Source organism: Podarcis filfolensis, assembly GCF_964270895.1.
Source record: "Podarcis filfolensis genome assembly, chromosome: 17".
NCBI lineage: Eukaryota > Metazoa > Chordata > Lepidosauria > Squamata > Lacertidae > Podarcis > Podarcis filfolensis.
Genome location: NC_139621.1, coordinates 5,881,942 through 5,901,596, shown reverse-complemented (window position 1 = coordinate 5,901,596; position 19,655 = coordinate 5,881,942). Strand labels below are relative to the sequence as shown.

Sequence of the window (19,655 nt, the reverse complement as noted above, 5' to 3'; positions counted from 1 at the left end):
TTCAGTCAACTAGGATTTTTATGTGTGTATAAAATAACACTGGTTATTTTATAAGACAGAGGTTTTGCTTACATTCCTGTAATCTTCATACCTGCACATTGGCCTCAAAGGGGGAACCACTTCTTAAAGACACACAAGATTATACATCGAGGAGAAAGAAAGGAGGATGAAGGGGCTGGATGAAAGATAATATGGCTCTTAGAAAGTTAGAGGAGATTAGAAGTTGTATTGTCAAGACTGAGGGTTTGAAAGAGGGAGGATTACAGCCGAACTTTCTAAGACTGTCAAAGGCTTGCAGGTGCACAGAATGGGAATTATTCTTTAGCCTAAGTGATGCTGGAGAGGAGGAATGGGAAAACAATGACCTGTCACTGCAGGGACTAAAGCGGAGCTGCCCTTGCACCTACTGGATTTCTGCACAGATTGTGAGGGGGACCATAACAGAGGAGCAGTCTGATTAAATGCCCACAGCAATTCAGACAGCAACAGATTGTCAGAAGGATCAGGCTTTGCGTCCTTCTGGACTCAGTCATCCCACTCGTCATCTTCTTCATCATCACCATTGTCTTCATCGTCATCTGTGGGTACAATAGAACAAAGCAACAATGTGAGAGGAGGCTTTCCCGAATAGCACTTCTAAAGTGCACCTACACCTCTTTTTCCATACAGGAATGAATGGTCATCCCATTCATTCACCCAAACCACCTCCCCATACTTACAAGTTATTCCAGCCTACCCTTCTCCCTTGGAGTTGTATTCAGTGCTAGTCCTACTCAGAGTAGACCCATTTTTTAAAATAATAAATGAGTGGACTAAAGTTAGCAGTCTCTATTGATTTCAATGGTTCTCCTCTGAGTAACAGTGGCATTGGACAGAACCCTTTGCATTTACAGTCATACCTCATGTTGCGTTTGCTTCAGGTTGAGCTTTTTCAGGTTGTGTCCCGCAGCGACCCGGAAGTACTGGAAAGGGTTACTTCCAGGTTTCGCCGCATGCGTGGGTGCTCAAAATGACATCACGCGCATGCGCAGAAGCAGCGATTGCGGCACGCGCAGATGCGGGTTGCGTTCTGCTCATGTTGCGAACAGGGCTCCAGAACGGATCCCGTTCACAACCAAAGGTACCACTGTTACCTGTTTAATACTAGATACAATACCAGTGCAGGAATCAAGATTTCACCCCTTGCAAAATAATAATAATAATAATAATAAATTTTATTTATATCCCGCCCTCCCCAGCCGAAGCCGGGCTCAGGGCGGCTAACAACAATCAAATAATCAAACAATCAAATAATCCAACATTCTAAAAATATTTCATTATAAAAATTAATTAAAATCAAGTTGATGGCAACCATTAAGCAAAATTCTGTGCGGGTTGCCAGAGGAGGGAGTCAGGCTGCGCCCTGACCAAAGGCCTGGTGGAACAACTCTGTCTTGCAGGCCCTGCGGAAAGATGTCAGGTCCCGCAGGGCCCTAGTCTCTTGTGACAGAGCGTTCCACCAGATTGGAGCCGCAGCCGAGAAGGCCCTGGCTCTAGTTGAGGCCAGCCTAACCTCTCTGAGGCCTGGGACCTTCAGGATGTTTTTATTTGCAGACCGTAGGTTTCTCTGTGGGGCATACCAGGAGAGGCGGTCCCGTAGGTACGAGGGTCCTAGGCCGTATAGGGCTTTAAAGGTTAAAACCAGCACCTTAAACCTGATCCTGTACTCCACCGGGAGCCAGTGCAGCTGGTATAGTACCGGGTGATTGTGGTCTCGCAGCGAAGACCCCATAAGGAGTCTCGCCGCGGCATTCTGCACCCGCTGGAGTTTCTGGGTCAGTCTCAAGGGCAGCCCCACGTAGAGCGAGTTACAATAATCCAGTCTGGAGGTGACCGTCGCATGGATCACAGTGGCTAGGTCAGGGCGAGAGAGATAAGGGGCCAACTGCTTAGCTTGGCGGAGATGAAAAAATGCCGCCTTTGTTATAGCTGTAATCTGCGCCTCCATAGAGAGGGAGGTATCGAAAATGCCACTGGCTCTGCCTCAGATCTTAGCTTTGTCCTTTCCAGTCAAGCACAAAACTTTAGACAGTTTGTTAAGTTGTTGTTTGTAAGCACGCAGTTCAAAGGATGAGATGTATCAGATGCAACAAAATTCACCTGAGGAATGAATGACCTTGCTCCTCTTCTGCATCACATGCATAAGAGCTCCTACCAGGCCTTCAGAGCTCTGTGCAGGTGATGGCGGTTCCAGCACATCAGGGGTCTAAAAGGTAAAAGGATTGCAGGTGGTGTCATTAAGGCTTCGAATGTTGACGGCCCTTAGAACCCACACGAACCTTTCAACCACACAAAGCTGTCTTTGTTCACGCTGCTCTTCCTCAAAACAGATACAACTGTCACAATCCAGTGGACAGTGGTAGCAGGCAAATATTTAAGACTAGTTTGCACAAACGCAATTGACCATGTCCGGGCTATACCACTTTGAATTACAGGGGGGTTTATACCACTGAATGTTCTTCTAGAGATAACGCTTCCTTCCACATAAAATCCTAAGTAATAGAGAGAAGGGTTCTGGCCTAGTTTTCTCCCTGTCACACTAGTAGGAAATATTTATTTTTAGTTTTATTTGCCTTAAATTTTCTATTGAGATGTTTAAAAGGGGAAAGCAAAGCAAAAACAAAAGCAAAGAGAGAGAGAGAGTATAATGCCGTCACAATATTACATATATGTGTACATAAGCATAAAAACAATTAAGGCAAATTGTCAGTAAGTGAAAAATAGGTGCCTAGCAAAATGAAAACACATTGTCTCAGAATTTAGCACAGCAGCACTTCTTAAAAATACATATATTAGTCCATTTCTCTTTTCCCTCCTTTTAGGTGCATAAAAATATCAAAAAGTAGCAAAAAATATAATGTCCAAAAGGAAACATTTGATGATGGCAGTTGGCAACCGTGTTCTACTACACTAGCAAAGTTAATTGTTTCAAAAGGGCCCTTCTATTTCTGGCCAGGGGCAACCCTAAACTTTTCTAAACTTTTTTTTTCTAAACTTCTAATTTTTTCTAAAGCAGCCGTCTGCTATACTCTCTAATTGTTGTTGTTGTTGTTTAGTCGTTTAGTCGTGTCTGACTCTTCTTGACCCCATGGACCAGAGCACGCCAGGCACTCCTGTCTTCATACTCTCTAATACCACAGGTCAAATATCACTCCATTAAAATCCCTAGTTGCAAGCTATGATGGTCCTTGCTGCTTCCAGTAAATGACCCAGCAATCCTTTGTGTTTCAATTCTAAATCTAAACCTATATATAGGTTTAACAGTGATAACTGCAAGGCAGGTTGAGCCCACTGTTCAATGTTGGAGTTAATTTCCTTAAACATCACCCCACCCAGAATGTTGATGCACAAAGACATTCCCACCACATGTGTACATATGTACCAACAAGTTGGAACCCTCTCTAATATATAGATGTCCCCCCCTCCCAATTGGGGAGTATTCCATCATGTGATTCCCCACCTGCAGTCTAAAGTGGCAGAGAACTGGAGAACTAGGCCTTAATGTAATGAGAACAGTTAAGTCTGACATCATATTTCTTTCCTCCATTATCACACATTGCCATAACTTTGCTATCCTCCTGCCACATCTGGTTCTTAAGTAATTCTCTAGCCCAGGGGTGGCCAACTCCCAAGAGACTGTGATCTACTCACAGAGTTAAAAACTGGCAGTGATCTACCTCCATTTTGGGGGTGCAGGGCAAAGATGTTGAGTTTTTTTTGGAAGGAAAGTCCTGTTTTGGGGGGTTCAGGTCAAAGTTGTTGAGCTTCTTCGGGGATCTACTGGTGATCTACCACAGACGTCCAGTGATCTACCAGTGGATCATGAGCTACCTGTTGGACATGCCTGCTCTAGCCAATCCAACCAGGGAAATCATATATGAGAAATCATACTTAACACACTAAGCACGAACCACCCTTTGATGCTCTCCACCGTGTCTTACCTTATTGAGTTGTATTCCTTGGCGTATCTGATCCAGTAATGCACCACGTCCGGTGGAGGCAACAGCAGGTGAGCTAAGCCCTCCAGAGGGGGGAGGGGGAGGGGGACATGGAGAAGAACTTGGGAATGCAGGAGGGGGTGGCGGGGGTGGTGGCGGTGGGGGTGGCGGTGGGGCTGACCCAGCTGGGGGTGGTGGGGGACGAGCTGCTCCCGGCCGAGAGACTGGTGGAGGAGGTCCCCACTGAGGGCTGGGCTGTCCTCGAGAGGGCTGTGGAGGCAAAGGGACAGCTCCCCTGTTTGATACAGGCGGGATGGGTGGTAGAGGACCACTTCGGCTATGTCCAGGGCCAGAACGATTTGGGGGTGGGGGTGGAGGGTGACTTGGACCTGAAATGAGACAAATATCAACACTAAAATCCCAGTGGGCAGCTTTAGTAGAGAACTATCCATGTATTCTAGAACGAGCAAAAATACTTTGATAGATGGCTTATTGTGCAGATCACAATTAGATCAGTAAGAACAGTAAGGATTATTGTCTCTCTCTGAATACCAGTTGCTGGGAGGTTACCGGAGCATAGCTCTAGTAGAGCATAGCCTACGGAAGCTAGGTTACCCCTGGCAAATAGTGGTATACTCGTAGAAAGCACTCCATGTGACTGTGGCCCTCACATGACAGAAAAAGATCCAGGAGAATCACAAAACTACAGACTTCTTCCTTCAGAGAGACTGCAGCCCCATCAAGAACATGCAGTCATCCAGTCAGAAGAGCCGCCCACTAACAATAGCTCCATCTTGTCTGGATTGAGTTTCCCTTTATTGGCCTTCATTCAGTCCATAATTGCACCCAGGCTCTGATTCAGAACATGCACCACCCCACCTGCTGAAGATGAAAAGGAGAGATAGATGTGAAGGTCATCAGCATACCGATGAACACACAGACCAAAATTCCACCGCTCAATGGTGAAAGATAAATGTATACGCATGGACACACCCCTGCATGCCAATGCCAATTGTGGATTACAATCCACACATCTCGTAAGTGGACTCTAAAAGGTAAAGGTAAAGGGACCCCTGACTGTTAGGTCCAGTCGCGGATGATTCTGGGGTTGCGGCACTCATCTCATTTTACTGGCTGAGGGAGCCGACATACAGCTTCCGGGTCATGTGGCCAGCATGACGAAGCCGCTTCTGGCGAACCAGAGCAGTGCACGGAAGCGTCGTTTACCTTCCTGCTGGAGCGGTACCTATTTATCTACTTGCTCTTTGACGTGCTTTCAGACTGCTAGGTTGAACTAAGCAAGGGGAGCTCACCCCATCGCGGGGATTCGAACCGCCGACCTTCTGATCGGCAAGCCCACAGCGCCACCCGCTACTACTCCACAAAAATTTATGCTGTCATAAATCGGTAACCATTTGAGGTGACACAAGGATCTTTGTTGTTCTTACTGCAACAGACTAACATGGCTACTGCTCCAGAAGTTATTACTCCGATCAGTACATCCAAGCTCAAACAAAGTGTTCAGCATGGATAGGCCTTCTAATAGTTGGTGTAGTATTAGTTAGAGACCAGGATCTGGAGCCATTCACTGGTCCAGTCTCAGAGAGGCTGCCAATGACACCTGAGGTCTGAGACCCTCCCATTCCAGCAGCTCACCCTGTCGTCTCAGCTCTTCCTTCACAGCCTCCAGCCCCCCTTGGCCTTCAATGAAGTCATAGATAATCTTTGAAGTCTCAACATCAGTCAGTTGAGCCTCACTGATTCCCGCCTGGGAGAAGAATGTCTTCAAATCGGGATCTAAATTATTCACCTGAAATAAAAACATAGACAAGTGTGTGTGTGTGTGAGAGAGAGAGAGAGAGAGAGAGAAAGAGAGAGAGAGAGAGAAAGAGAGAGAGAGAGAGAGAGAGAAAGAAAGAAAGAAAGAAAGAAAGAAAGAAAGAAAGAAAGAAAGAGAAAGAGAAAGAATGTGTTGCCATGTCTGTTCAGTGCCCATCTTCTTGAGCCAATGCTCAAGTCACGATGGTCATCGGGTTACAACTGATAGGACCTGACTTCCAGCATAGAATGAGGTAGCTGGTGTGGTTAAAACGATTATACAGTCCTAACCTCTGCCTAACCTACCATCACCTTAAACCTTCTTCATAGTCAAATCAATCTTAAAACTTCAACTATCTTTAAGCATTACAGTGGTACCTCTAGTTACAAACTTAATTCGTTCTGGAGGTGCGTTCTTAACCTGAAACTGTTCTTAACTAGAGGCGTTCTCATCCTGGGGCAAACTTCTCAACTTGAGGTAACTCTTCCAGATTAGCAGAGTTTGCAACCTGAAGCGTTTGTAATCTGAGGCGTTTGTAACTCGAGGTACCACTGTAATTCTGACCACTGGCCCTGCGGGATAGGGCTGAAGGGAGTTAGAGTCCAGCAACAACTGGAGGGTCCCCCATCCTTCTTGTAGCTATTTAGGCTGTGCCTTATCACCCAGCTCCAGCCAAATGCAGGAAGAAGACTAGCCGTACCAGCTGAGAGGCGAGAGCAGGCCAGGTGATATCCCTACAGAAGCTTCTGAATCAAAGCTGTTCAATGAAAAGAGTAACTAGGAGACCACCAGTCTAAACTTTTTGGCACAGCAACTAGCTCTGACAACACCTTATAATTGGAATATACAAGCAAACCTTGAGAGAAAGGGTCTCATGTTTTCAGTCAGGTATGATGTAAATAAGCAGGTCATGCATTGCAGAGTCCCTTCCAACGCTACAATTCTATGATTCTATGTATAAACACAGAGTTTGCTGGACTTCAGTAACTCCAAAGTCTCATCTCATACGCATGTGAGACCTCAGGATAATTTCCCCCCACTGAGACTCTCTCTTTCAAGTCTATTGATGAATCACCGTGGCTACGTACGTCAAATCCACTGCTGGGATCCCATCCAATGTGCTGGATATGCCTGGAAAGGAATCAGAGAAGACATTCAATGAGTGAAGGCCTTGAATCACAATGCATCCACATGAAGGCTTCCAGACCTCTTTGACTTCCCCTCTCCTCCTTTCATCTGCAGCATATTGTGACTTGCTTACATCCTAGTTATGTTTCCACCACATTTCCGTATGAGGCAGCACCTGCGCATGTGCAAAGCACAGCATGGCAGTCCTCTGCTGTGGGTTAGGGTTACACACACTATGCTACGGAAGTAGTTCTCAAGTAGTTCTCAAGCTGTGTTTCATAGAAAATTTCCATATGCAAGTAAAGAAACAAGAGTTTCAAGGGCAAAACAAAAAAAGCCTGATATGAAAACTTCAGAAAAAGAAACTGAAGTCAAGGAATCCTTTCTGTTATGTCGTTTGAAATTTGAAGATTTCCTACTTTCCCCAAATCCCAGTCTTTGAGAGGTCTGCATAACTTCCACAAGCACTCACTTGAAACCACTTGGAGCGCCAATGTCAGCCTTTGAAATCTTTTTCTTCCCCTTCTTTTTCTCCACTGCAGTAGGAACAGGAAGTCCACGGTAGCGGGAAAATGTGATGTCTGGATTCTGGATGTCAACAGTTGCCAGAGGCAGAGATGCTGGAGGAGAGTTTGGCTGCATGCCACGTCCTTTGGGGAATGTAAGATGGGGTGAGGAAGCAAAAACCTATCAATCAGACCTCCCTCTACAACACTCCCTGTGTTGCCTGCCATCTCATACACTGTTTTCCTTTCTATGTTTCATCTCTTTATTCACTAGCATTGTTTGACTGTATGTGTGTGTTTATTTTACCCAAGTCACTGGGAACTTTTTCAGCTAAAGAGCTGGATAAATATTGCCCTGCTGTGAGTGCTGAAGACTGCTCCCTGCAAGACCCTTCCCACCTGGCCAGGGGGACAGGGCCCAGACTCACCCTGCTCAGCGTAAGAGACTCCTGGGAGGCTGGAGGGACATTGCCCTGCTGTGAGTGCTGGAGCCCAAACTCACGGGAACAAAGTCTGGGGTTGGGGCAACTGTTGAAAATGCTTTTAAATGTTTTAAAATAGTTTTTAATCTATGGCATTTTAAATTTTGGTTCTTGTTGGGTCTGTTTGTTTTTTGCTCTGTTGGGGGTGGGATAAATGTTTAGTTGGGTCTGGGGATTAGTTTAATTTTAGTATAACTGCATTTTTTTATTATTAGTTTCTACTGTTTTATTGGTTTATTGTATAGTTTGTATAACACATCCCAGGACTACCTGGGAGTGGGTCCCAGTCAACAGAATGGCTGTGGCAGGTTCCAAGGGCACTGGGACACCTGATCTCAGTGATCACGGGTACGAGGAGGAGTTATGGGACCAGACTATGTCATTACCGAGGAGGCAGGCTTAGTCGTTGTTTGAAGACTATCCCTGCCTCCAGGTTTGGTCTTGACCAGAAGGATGCTGGAATCAACAAGGGAGACCCACGTGACCTTAATGTGCTGCTGTGCAATGCCAGGTCAATGATTCACAAGACCTCTGTCATCCACAACTTGATTGTGGATGAAGGACTAAACCTGGCATGTGTAACAAAGACTTGGTTGGATGAAGCAGATAGGCCTGTTCTTGGCTCTGCTTGTCCACCAGGTTTCTCTTAAGCACAGCAACCCAGGTCATATGGGGGGGGGGTTGCAGTGATTTTTAGGAAATCATTAGTTTGCACCAGACATCCTTTTTGGAAGACCCAGTTTTCTGAGTGCAGATTTGGAAAGAGGTAGACCCCACCACGGGAGCAGGGCTGGGGCAGAAGAGTGCTAGAGTCCTGTCTAGTCGAGTTGCATGGGATCAATTCCAATCTGTTACCTCCGAGGATGTGGACAGGCTGCTTGGATGAGTGAAACTGACCACCTGTCTCCTTGATCCTTCCCACCCTGGCTCATAAAAGTGAGCCAGGAAGGGCTGGGCAATGGGCTCCGCGGGGTGGTGAATGCTTCCCTCTGTGGGGGAGCCTTTCCAGACCCACTGAAAGATATGGTTCTTAAACCACTTCTTAAAAAAAATCATTGGACCCGGCCAATATGGCCAAATGTCACCCAGTCTCAAATCTTCCATTCTTGGGCAAGGTGGTTGAGCAGGTGGTCACTGAACAACTCCAGGCACGCCTAGAGGATGCAGACTATTTGGATCTCTTCCAATTGGGATTCAGACCTCACCATGGGACTGAAACTGCCTTGGTTACGCTGAGGGCAACCCTGTATCAGGAAATTTTTAATGTCTAATGTTTTGCAATTTTTTATGTGTTGTAAGCCACCCAGAGTGGCTGGGGAAACTCATCCAGATGGGCACGGTATAAATAATAATATTATTATTATAAATATACTTTAAACAAATAGATAAGGCGGGCTGCCCCTATTTTGCTTGTGCAAAAGCACACATCTTCCCCTTTAAAGAAAACTGACCAAGCCCATCCTCTCCTCCCCAGACCAACATAATGTCAGTATATGGAGTTGCTGGTACTGGAACAAGCAGCTAAAGAAGAAAATTCTACCTTATTTTATCTTGGTCACCTTGAAAAGTATAGTGGGTGGGCTCCCATAAGCCCAAGGATGTGATGGAGAGATGTACTCTTCAGCAAGTGGTACAGCACCATGGACAGGGGTGTCCAGTAAGGATGCTCTGATTTGGCAATGATAGGTGACCTTTTAGTTTTAAATCCAATGCACTACTGCCACCTGCAACCCTACAACTGGTTAATAATAATAATAATACCCATAGTTTTATTATTTATACCCCACCCATCCGGCTGGGTTTCCCCAGCTACTCTGGGCAGCTTACAGCATATATAAAAAATTGTAAAACATCAGACATTTAAAAACTTTCTGATACAGGGCTGCCTTCAGATGTCTTCTAAAAGTCAGATAGTTGTTTATTTCCTTCACATCTGATGGTTGCAGTGAGTAGTGAAACTTCAAGTGGCCCAGCAGAGGATGTTGCCTCTATTATAAAAGATCATTTTAGTGATCTTGTATATCTTTTGGAATTTTTTAAAAAGGATTGAAATTATTTTTTATGGCTCTTGTACTGAGAGCTCTTTTGCCGTGGTTCATTTTGGATGCTTCTTTTACTGAAAGTTTCTGATTTTATTGCTGTATTCTCTGTTTTCATGTTGCATTTGTTAGCTGACCTGTGAACTTGTAGTTGTGGATATGGGTACACATTAAATAAATGAACAAATAGCACACAAACAGAGTTTCTGCAAGCTGCTTACCATTTGAGTCAATCCCAGAAGATGGCGGCTGGGGGAGAGCTGGTCTTCTGTCTAACAGATGCAAAAAAAGTAGTGATCAGGATGTAAAGAGGCAGCAATTTCCACCCTGTCCTGTGTTTGTCACAATCAACACTGTTTCTATTCTGCTGCAGTTCAGCTTGTGATAGAACCTACATTGTTGGTCTTGCTATCGGCTATGGACAAAACTGATGGAATTATATAATTACCTGATTATTTAAATGAAAAGGAAACATCAAAACAATGCAGAAAATACTGTAATTATTTAGGCAGCATTTGAAGATTTCCTTTCCTCACCTCAGACAAGCATGTGGATTTTGGCAATTTTCACTCCCGCTTGTGTTTCCAATGGATTTCTCTGACATCCCTAGTGATAGCTCACCATCAGCAGCTGCAGGAGAATTCCCTGTGGAAGCTGCTGATAACTTCTTGAAGACAGCACTGCTATCCACAGGCTCTAAAGCAGGATTGCCATATGTCCAGAATGCCATAAGTGGGATATGGCAGTCGGTAACCATGTCCAGGCAGAAATGCAAATGTCTAGATGCAAAACTTTAAAAAGCTTTTCTGTCCGGATTTTCACTTTTTGAAATATGGCAATGCAACTCTAAAGCAACTGGGGTGAGCCCTCAACCAGCACAGTTTACTGACAAATTATGATTATCTATCTATATCTATATATCTAGCTATATCTATCTATCATCTATCTATCTATCTATCTATCATCTATCTATCTATCTAATCTATCTATCTATCTATCTATCATCTATCTATAATTTTTTTAACATATACGTTCCAACCATCATTTAACATAACTTCTTATCTTATACAGTATTTTAGACTTCCGTCAACAACCTCTAAAGATTTTCCGTTCTTTATCACTTGTTCTGCATTTCTTAATTTCTCTATTGCTTTTAATTGTCCTTAACTAATAATTCTTTTCAAAGTCTTCCTTGCAATATTTCACAAAGTCCTCCTTACAGAACTTCTTGCAGTCCTACTAGCGTAATCTGTTTATCACAATTGCTTTTCAAATAATTCAAATAATTACTCCAGTCCTCTAAGAATCTCTGATCCCGCAGGTTTTGAATCCTTCCTGACAAATTATGATTATCAAGGGCTTTCCCACTGCACTTAATAGTTCAGCTCAGGTGCGAGTAACTTGTGGCCCCCAGTCTTATTTTAAAAGCTCCCTGTAAGTGTTAAGTGAGGCTTCTGGTAAGAGCAATCTACCCGTCCTCTGGCAAACCTACAGGGCAGGGAAAAATAGGGGGAAGAGAGAAAAGGAGGTATGATAAAGAGAGGGAGAAAAGTGTGTGGTAGAAAGAGATAAAGAATGAGAAAGGGGGTGGGCGTGTCTGCTTCTGGCTCTGGTTTTGGACCCAACCCACAGCTGGCATGCGCCCACTGACAGATTATTCTGAAAGGAATGTAATCCTTGGCAGAAAAAGCACCATCGCCCCTGCTCCGACCATACACAAAATAGCATAGGGATATGTGAGCAGGGCAGATACATACCTTCATTGACTGCAGGTGGAGGTGGCGGCGGCTGTCTATCTATAAAACAGGAAGAGATTTATGAAGAGGAGACAAGGGTTTCTGCCATGCTTCAGTGGAAGAATCTGGCCCCTCTTAGATGGAGTCTTGGTCAGCAGAGGGGTTCATTGTGCTGTAGGAACCACTCACTCATATCAGTATATATATACACAGTGGTATGATGCGGGTGGCGCTGTGGGTTAAACCACAGAGCCTAGGACTTGCCGATCAGAAGGTCGGCGGTTCGAATCCCCGCAACGGAGTGAGCTCCCGTTGCTCAGTCCCTGCTCCTGCCAACCTAGCAGTTCGAAAGCACATCAAAGTACAAGTAGATAAATAGGTACCGCTCCGGCGGGAAGGTAAATGGTGTTTCTGTGCGCTGCTCTGGTTCGCCAGAAGCGGCTTCATCATGCTTGCCACATGACCCGGAAGCTGTATGCCGGCTCCCTCGGCCAGTAAAGCGAGATGAGTGCCGCAACCCCAGAGTTGGCCACAATTGGACCTAATGGTCAGGGGTCCCTTTACCTTTAAAGGTAAAGGTAAAGGTACCCCTGCCCATACGGGCCAGTCTTGACAGACTCTAGGGTTGTGCGCCCATCTCACTCTATAGGCCGGGGGCCAGCGCTGTCCGGAGACACTTCCGGGTCACATGGCCAGCGTGACAAGCTGCATCTGGCGAGCCAGCGCAGCACACGGAACGCCGTTTACCTTCCCGCTAGTAAGCGGTCCCTATTTATCTACTTGCACTTTGACGTGCTTTCGAACTGCTAGGTTGGCAGGCGCTGGGACTGAGCAGTGGGAGCGCACCCCGCTGCGGGGATTCGAACCGCCGACCTTCTGATCGGCAAGTCCTAGGCGCTGAGGCTTTAACCCACAGCGCGACCCGCGTCCCTTTACTTTTACCTCGGTTTAAAAACAGTCCGGTTTAAGAACAATTTGGTTTACAAACTCTGCAAAACCAGAAATAGTGTCCTGGTTTGAGAACTTTACCTTGGCCTAAGAACAGAATCTGAACAGTGGAAGGGCACTGGTGGCAGGAGGCCTCATTAGGGAAAGCGCACCTCGGTTTAAGAATGGTTTCAGTTTCAGAATGAACTTCCGGAACAGATTAAGTTTGTAAACCGAGGTACCACTGTAGAGAGAGAGTTGCTCACTCTTCAGCTCCACGTGGGTGGAATTTGTTACTTTGTGAAAATGTTGAATTATTGATAAATTAATTGAGTTTCTATTCCTAGCCCTCATGGTTGGGGAAACAAGTTTGCATTCCATGTCTAGACTAGAGTTCAGGGGATGAAACGCCTAAACGCTGCATGCTAGCATGTCTCTTATTCATGTCCCCCACCTGTTTAGCTCAGTCGTACACCAGCCTGAAGAAGAGTTTAGATTTGATATCCCGCTTTATCACTCCCCTTAAGGAGTCTCAAAGCGGCTAACATTCTCCTTTCCCTTCCTCCCCCACAACAAACACTCTGTGAGGTGAGTGGGGCTGAGAGACTTCAGAGAAGTGTGACTAGCCCAAGGTCACCCAGCAGCCGCATGTGGGGGAGCGGAGACACGAACCCAGTTCACCAGATTACGAGACTACCGCTCTTAACCACTACACCACACTGGCTCTCAATGCATTCTCTCTTCTTCACCCATGACCCCGCGGCTCCTGCCAACAAATCCCAAATCCTATAAAAAGTTGGCATCCCTCTTGGTATATACACACTGACACAACTTTGTTAACATATTCAGAAACATTTATCTGAATGTTTATTGTTGTTTTACATGTAATTTTATGGGGGATTTGGTGTCAATTTAGCATGGGAAAATGGCTGGCAGGGAAAGGGTTAAGCCACTACTTTTTTTGCTCAAAGAAGCGCCCTTCCCCAAACTGCTTCGCATCAGAAAAAGCAGCCAGTTTTTCTCCATTTGTTTGTAGTGTATGATTTGTCCCTGAGTTGCAAACCCTGCAGACATATTTTCTTACAGCCGCCATTTTGAAAGAGGCATGACACCTACCCATTCTCTGGTTCCTCTTCTGAATCTTCTCTTCCACCATTTGCTGAAAATTGTATGCCTCATTCTCATCGGCAAAGTTGAGCCCCACGTTGCACTCCTGAAAGCAATCCCAAGTCAAAACCTCCGGGGTGTGGGACCATGGCCGTTCCCATGGCAACAACCCTAGATGACTCCAGCTCCTTCAACAAAACTGTCACACAGCTCAAATGCACATCCGAAAAAGGGAGCTGGAGTTTCCCCAAGTTTACATTTATTTATCTATTGAAATATAATTGAATAACTTTTATATTTTGAAGGCTTAGTTAAAAAACAACAACAATAGATGTACATTTGAAATTATATTGTGACTTTAATGAAAAGCAACAAAGCGGAAAATGCTTTCATCTCCACATGCTAACTTTTCTTGCATACAACACAGTAGAATGTGTGAATAAAAATGCTTGCTTTATTTTTTCTGATGTGCTTGTGCTTCTTCTCTGCAGCCTTTGGCCTTTCCCTCCAACAGAGTCACACAACATTTTAGGAATCCTACACACAGTGCTTTTTTACTGGGGGTACGCATACCCAAATCATTTTGTGAATCTTTGTACTTTTGTCCATTTACTGTATTTATTTTCCCCGATTTGAACTATAGATTGGGGATTTCCTTGAGTCAAAATGAGAGTACCCCTAAACATTTTTGAAGAAAAAAAGGACTGTCTACACATATATGCACATATTCACATACCCACATTTTCAACAATCTAAAGAGCTCTCACATGCTTTCTCCTGCTCTGGAGGTTAGGACCTGAGCCAATGGCCTCAAGAAAGGAGATTCTGACTAAACATCAGGAAGAACTTTCTGACAGCAAGAGCTGTTGGATGGTGGAACAGACTCACACGAGAAGAGGGTGGTCTCTCCTTCCTTGGAGGCTTTTAAACAGAGATTGGATGGTCACCTGTCATATATGATCTAGTTGAGATTCCTGTGTTGCAGGGGGTTGGACTGGATGACCCTCAGGGTCCCTTCCGACTCTACAATTCTATGATTCTATGAGTCAGTACTCACATCTCCCGAAAAGGTGTGGAAATAAGAGGTGGGAGCCAAGTAGACCAGCTGGCTGCACAATTCCTGCTCCCAGGTCATCTTCCTATCCTGAAACAAAGGAGGGACAGAGAAAGCAATTCCCCTTAATATGATGCATTTTTGTACATTATTTCCACCAATATATGCATTTTTATGCCTCCTTGACCCCAGTATGTGCATTTTTGTATACATTACCGGGCTGGAGAACTGCATTGACAAATTCAAATAAGTGTGAATTTGGAAGGCTAGCTATAGTTTGTTTGGCGTCTTGTTCCAGAAGGTGTGAATTAGGTACAGTAGGTTGGCCTTTAAATAAAAACTGAATCAAATGTGTCCCCTGGTCTTCTTTCACTCCTGTGCTGGTGCCATTCAGACCTGGGCTTGTGGCTAAACCTTCTCTCCTCACTAGCATTTGTTGTGAGTTGAGGCCCCGCCCCCGCTTGGAGATAAAATAAGACACATGGACACAAGTATTTTAGGTTAATAGGCTAAAAAAAGGCCATAACTTTATTAATTACAGGATGTGAGTGGTATTGGCTTAGTCATTGGATCGAACAGACTATACTTGACTCCTGCACATTCTGCAAGGAGTCACACAAGGGTTAACAACCTGTAGGGGGAGCTTGTTGACTGGAGGGTCATGCCATGGCCCTAGCCACCACCTGGGCATCAGACAGGAACCATGACCACTGGATTCCTTTAACAGAATACCCTTCAAGGGGAGGGGTAGGTGATGGCCACAACCTCCCCTCCGACACACAACACATTTTCCAATGCCTAACAAAGTTGTGACGATTTGCTACGAGGTAGGCGAAGAACCAAGTGGTTGGTGCCAATCTCCCAAGTGGAAAAAAATTCCTTCCCAAAACACAGACGTGCCTTCACATTGGCCAGATTGGATGTGATGCCCTCTGCCATGCTTGAGGGCAGATACCAAAAGATTCCAACTGAGAAACGACTCTGCCCCTGTGGAGATGGCAATCTGGAAACAGTGGCTCATGTTCTCCTGTCCTGTCCCCTTTATAAAGATCTGAGGAATGAGATCATCACCCCACTTTTACTTACCATCCCATGCCACCCATCTGAGGCCACATTGTTCTTTCTTTTATCAGATCAAAATGATCAGCCAACAGCAAAGGTTGATAGGTTTATTGAGGGTGCAATGAGATTAAGGGCCACTATCTGAACAATAATCTTGGTCATCTGATTGTTGTTTTTACCCATTGTTGTCTTTTTAATTGTATATATTGCTTGTTTTATGTTGCTATGCTCATTGGCTAATACAAATAAAGTTTATCTATCTATCTATCTATCTATCTATCATCTATCTATCTATCTATCTATCTATCTATCTATCTATCTCTATCATCTATCTATCTATCTATCATCTATCTATCCTACCAGGCCCCTTGGACAACCAAGGCGACCAACCAAAGTCCATAGCAAGGTCAAGAAACCAAGCAAAAACCTAAAGGGAGGAAGGGCGGGTGATCCGAGGAAGCCAGGAACAAGAAGGGAGTCTGTGTGCCCGCAGTCATTCAAATACAGCTAAACCATGCCCCCACCCAGCCATATTGGCTGGGTGGTGGGCATGATGCGGGCACAGGACTCAGTGATGCAGGGGGCTTGATTACATCCCCTGTGAATGCGGGCAGCGGTTCCCGCTCACGACACCTCCCCTCCAGGAAGAGGAGAGGCTCTGCGGACTTGACATCATTTTATTCTCATGAATGAGCTCACACCTGGAAGGGTGACAGGATGAAAGGCAAGGTCACAATGGAGCCAGGGAATTGGTACCTTCAAATCATAGAAGCGCATGAAATAGGAACGTCTGGGGTTATCCTTCACGAAGCACAGGACCCCACAGCCTTGCTTGGACCAGCTTCTGCTGCCTTGAGGCAAGGCCAGGAGGAGTTGGGCCACAGTTGTGACCATGGTCTAGCGGGAAAGAGTAAACGCATGTTAATGATCTACCTGTGCCAAGGATGCCATGCCCAGCCACTGTCAGAATCTCACGCCTCTTGCAATTTCCTACAAACCACACCAAATCCCTAACCCAAAGATGGAGAACCATAGACCAGGGGGTAAAACCAGGAGCAGATTTAGGGCACTATGAGCAGCGCAGTTACAGGGCTTTGAAAAGGAGTGGGACAACAAACTGTCATTCCGGTAACTTATTAAAATTAACTTCTCCCAGGATCCAAGTCGTGTTTTGTGGAAGTATTCTATTTTGGAATCAAGGAGGCCAGGACCCCCGTTTCAATATAAGGGCAGGTCTCAGCTGGATTCAAACCACGGAGGAGCCATGAAATGGGGGTCTGTGAACAGAGGCAGAGCCAGGATTTTTTTGGGGGGGGGGGGTAAACATTGTTTAGCTTTTTTTTTTTTTTTTTGTGAGATCATGAGTAGAAATCCCCCCAAAAAAGAGGATGTTACAGGGGGAAGACTTGTGGAGGGGGCAGGGCAGAACCTCAGTGAATTGAATATTTTTAATGCTTTTCAAAGATTTTTTTAGGATTCAGGGGGAGGCAGCTGCCCCCACTTGCCCACGCCCATGCCTGTGAAACTTTCCTTGGGACTCTACTTCCCATCGGCCTCATCCAGGGACGTACCTTGAAGGTTGTTCCCTGCCAAGGGTGCAGGCCCAAGGAGGAGCAAAAATCACGCCTCTCCCCGCCCCCCAGCTTGGAGTGGCTAGGAGGAGCGTGTTGTATGATGCATATCTCAAATTAAGTGATATTTTATCTTGTCATTACAGGCCATGAAATATACTCAGAGTCGAGAGTGGATTTCATGCTCTTTATTTAGCTCATAGTGGTGAGGAGGAATGGAAGTTCCCCCAGAGTGTCTGCTTTATATACATGATTTACACAATGGGCCCCACATGACTGGCTAATTCCGGGATTCTCCTGTAAGCCAATCAGGTCGCGGATTCACTTCTACCTGGAGCTGGATTGGGTAGCTCCTGTGAACCAATCAGACTGCTGCATTCTGAATCCTATTGTTCTAGGACCAATCAGACTGCTGCCTTTTGGATCCTATTCAACTCAGTACATAACAGGCCACATATCTGTTTGTGGATAAGGATATTCCCCTTCATATTTTGGTCCAGAATTTTTGAACCAGGTGAAAGGGTCTATTCTGAAGGCGTGTTTGACTGCACGATGGGGCTTTCTGGATGTCATCACTGCCCAAACCACCACACTGGGCCTCTTGAGGAAGTGGTTTTCTTCCCCCATTTCCTGCAGACAAGGCAGCCTACAAACTACGACCTGCAGCATTCTCACTTTACAAATCAAGCGATTGCTTCATAGCAATACCTCCAGTCTCTTCTACACGGAAGGTGAGAGAGATTCAAGATGCCGTGAGAAATCAGGTTTTTGTTGAGCATCCCAAGCCTAGAGCATTGCCATCTGCTGGTTTCAAACCACCCCGACCGGGGCATCTTCTTATTTCCCAAACAATGCTAGTCAGTTACCAATTTAAGTCTGCATCAAGAGGCAGGAAGTTCCGAAGTGTAGGTGCTGCCACACTAAAATATTTATTTCTTACAAAATTAGAATGAGTATTACGTGGCACCTGTAACAGAACCGGTTCCAGAGACTGAAACTCTGAAGTGGGCATTTGTGGGATGATGGGGTCTCCCCCCCCCCAAGGTACTACCCCTCCCCTAACTCCCTCACCACTTCCTGACTGCTCTCTTACTGTTTGCCATAATTTTCTAGCATTTACTCATTTATCCTCAAGCCAGTGCAGAAAGGGAAGTCAAGCTGAGCGGGACTGGCCCCAGTCCGCCTGCTCCCAACCAAACTCAGGGGTCCTCTGCATTGTACCACTTTAATCCCCCCCCCCAATGTGGCTGTTAAATCCCAGCACACAACCATCTGCCATCCTTGTGGCAGCCTCCTCCCTCCCCTCGACTCTCAGGAAGTTCTGGCTTCTGCTTCCAAGGCCCTTCCGCCCCTGTGAAATGATAACAGAATTACCGTGCACTTTCTGCCCAACAGTTCAAAGACCTGCTGGTTCTCGTGGTCCTCAAGGAGGGAGGAGGACACGTTCTCCTGCTGCGTCCGGGCTGCTGGCTTGGACCTCCGGCTCATCCTGGCCCTGTCAAGATGCCTCGGGGGCTCTGCGCTCTCCGATCTCACTCAGAGCGAACTTCCGCGTTGCAAGGGCTTTTCAACAGGAAGCTCAGAAACCACCGGGTCACACGCATGCACACACACTGAGCTGGGTTCCCCATCTGGCTGACAAGGCCCAGCCACAGAAGAGGGCCCCGGAAGCCCAGATACGTGGGCAAAATGTGACAAAACGATTTCACCTGAGAGCTGCGCATTAGTGCATTGGCCCAGCAAAAGACTAGAGAAGCATTTAAAGGTAAAGGTAAAGGTACTCCTGCCCGTACGGGCCAGTTGTGTCCGACTCTAGGGTTGCGCGCTCATCTCGCTTAAGAGGCCGGGAGCCAGCGCTGTCCGAAGACGCTTCCGGGTCACGTGGCCAGCATGACGAAGCTGCAGCTGGCGAGCCAGCACCAGCGCCGCACACAGAAACGCCGTTTACCTTCCCGCTATAAAGCGGTACCTATTTATCTACTTGCACTTAGGGGTGCTTTCGAACTGCTAGGTGGGCAGGAGCAGGGACCGAACGACGGGAGCTCACCTCACCGCGGGGATTCGAACCGCCGACCTTACGATCGGCAAGTCCTAGGCACTGAGGTTTTACCCACAGGACCACCCGCGTCCCAGAGAAGCATTTACTCAATGATAATTTTAAAAAATCAAATGATTTCCTTCTCTCTCTTTTTCGGTGCCTTGTTTTCCTGTTCCCTTTTTTATTATCATTATGGCTAGGGCAAGTCA

General features: G+C 45.9%; 1 protein-coding gene across 3 annotated transcripts; it reads right to left on the bottom strand.

The window, feature by feature from the left end:
• On the bottom strand, window positions 1-19,028 carry WAS (WASP actin nucleation promoting factor). 3 transcript variants are annotated; one of them, XM_083593615.1, is made up of 12 exons: window positions 18,783-19,028; window positions 16,594-16,734; window positions 14,779-14,865; window positions 13,731-13,827; window positions 11,705-11,747; window positions 10,173-10,216; window positions 7,397-7,574; window positions 6,885-6,927; window positions 5,634-5,787; window positions 3,981-4,366; window positions 2,140-2,245; window positions 1-578 (listed from the first exon to the last, which is right to left on the bottom strand). In XM_083593615.1, exons 1-12 carry the CDS (start codon window positions 18,894-18,896, stop codon window positions 526-528), a joined length of 1,446 nt encoding a protein of 481 aa, XP_083449741.1. In that variant the 5' UTR covers window positions 18,897-19,028; the 3' UTR covers window positions 1-525. The 3 variants fall into 3 exon arrangements, with proteins under 3 accessions (XP_083449741.1, XP_083449740.1, XP_083449742.1); XM_083593614.1 differs by having other exon boundaries at window positions 10,173-10,223; window positions 11,709-11,747; window positions 18,783-19,027; XM_083593616.1 differs by lacking the exon at window positions 11,705-11,747 and having other exon boundaries at window positions 10,173-10,223; window positions 18,783-19,026.
• Window positions 19,029-19,655: the final 627 nt, after the last annotated feature.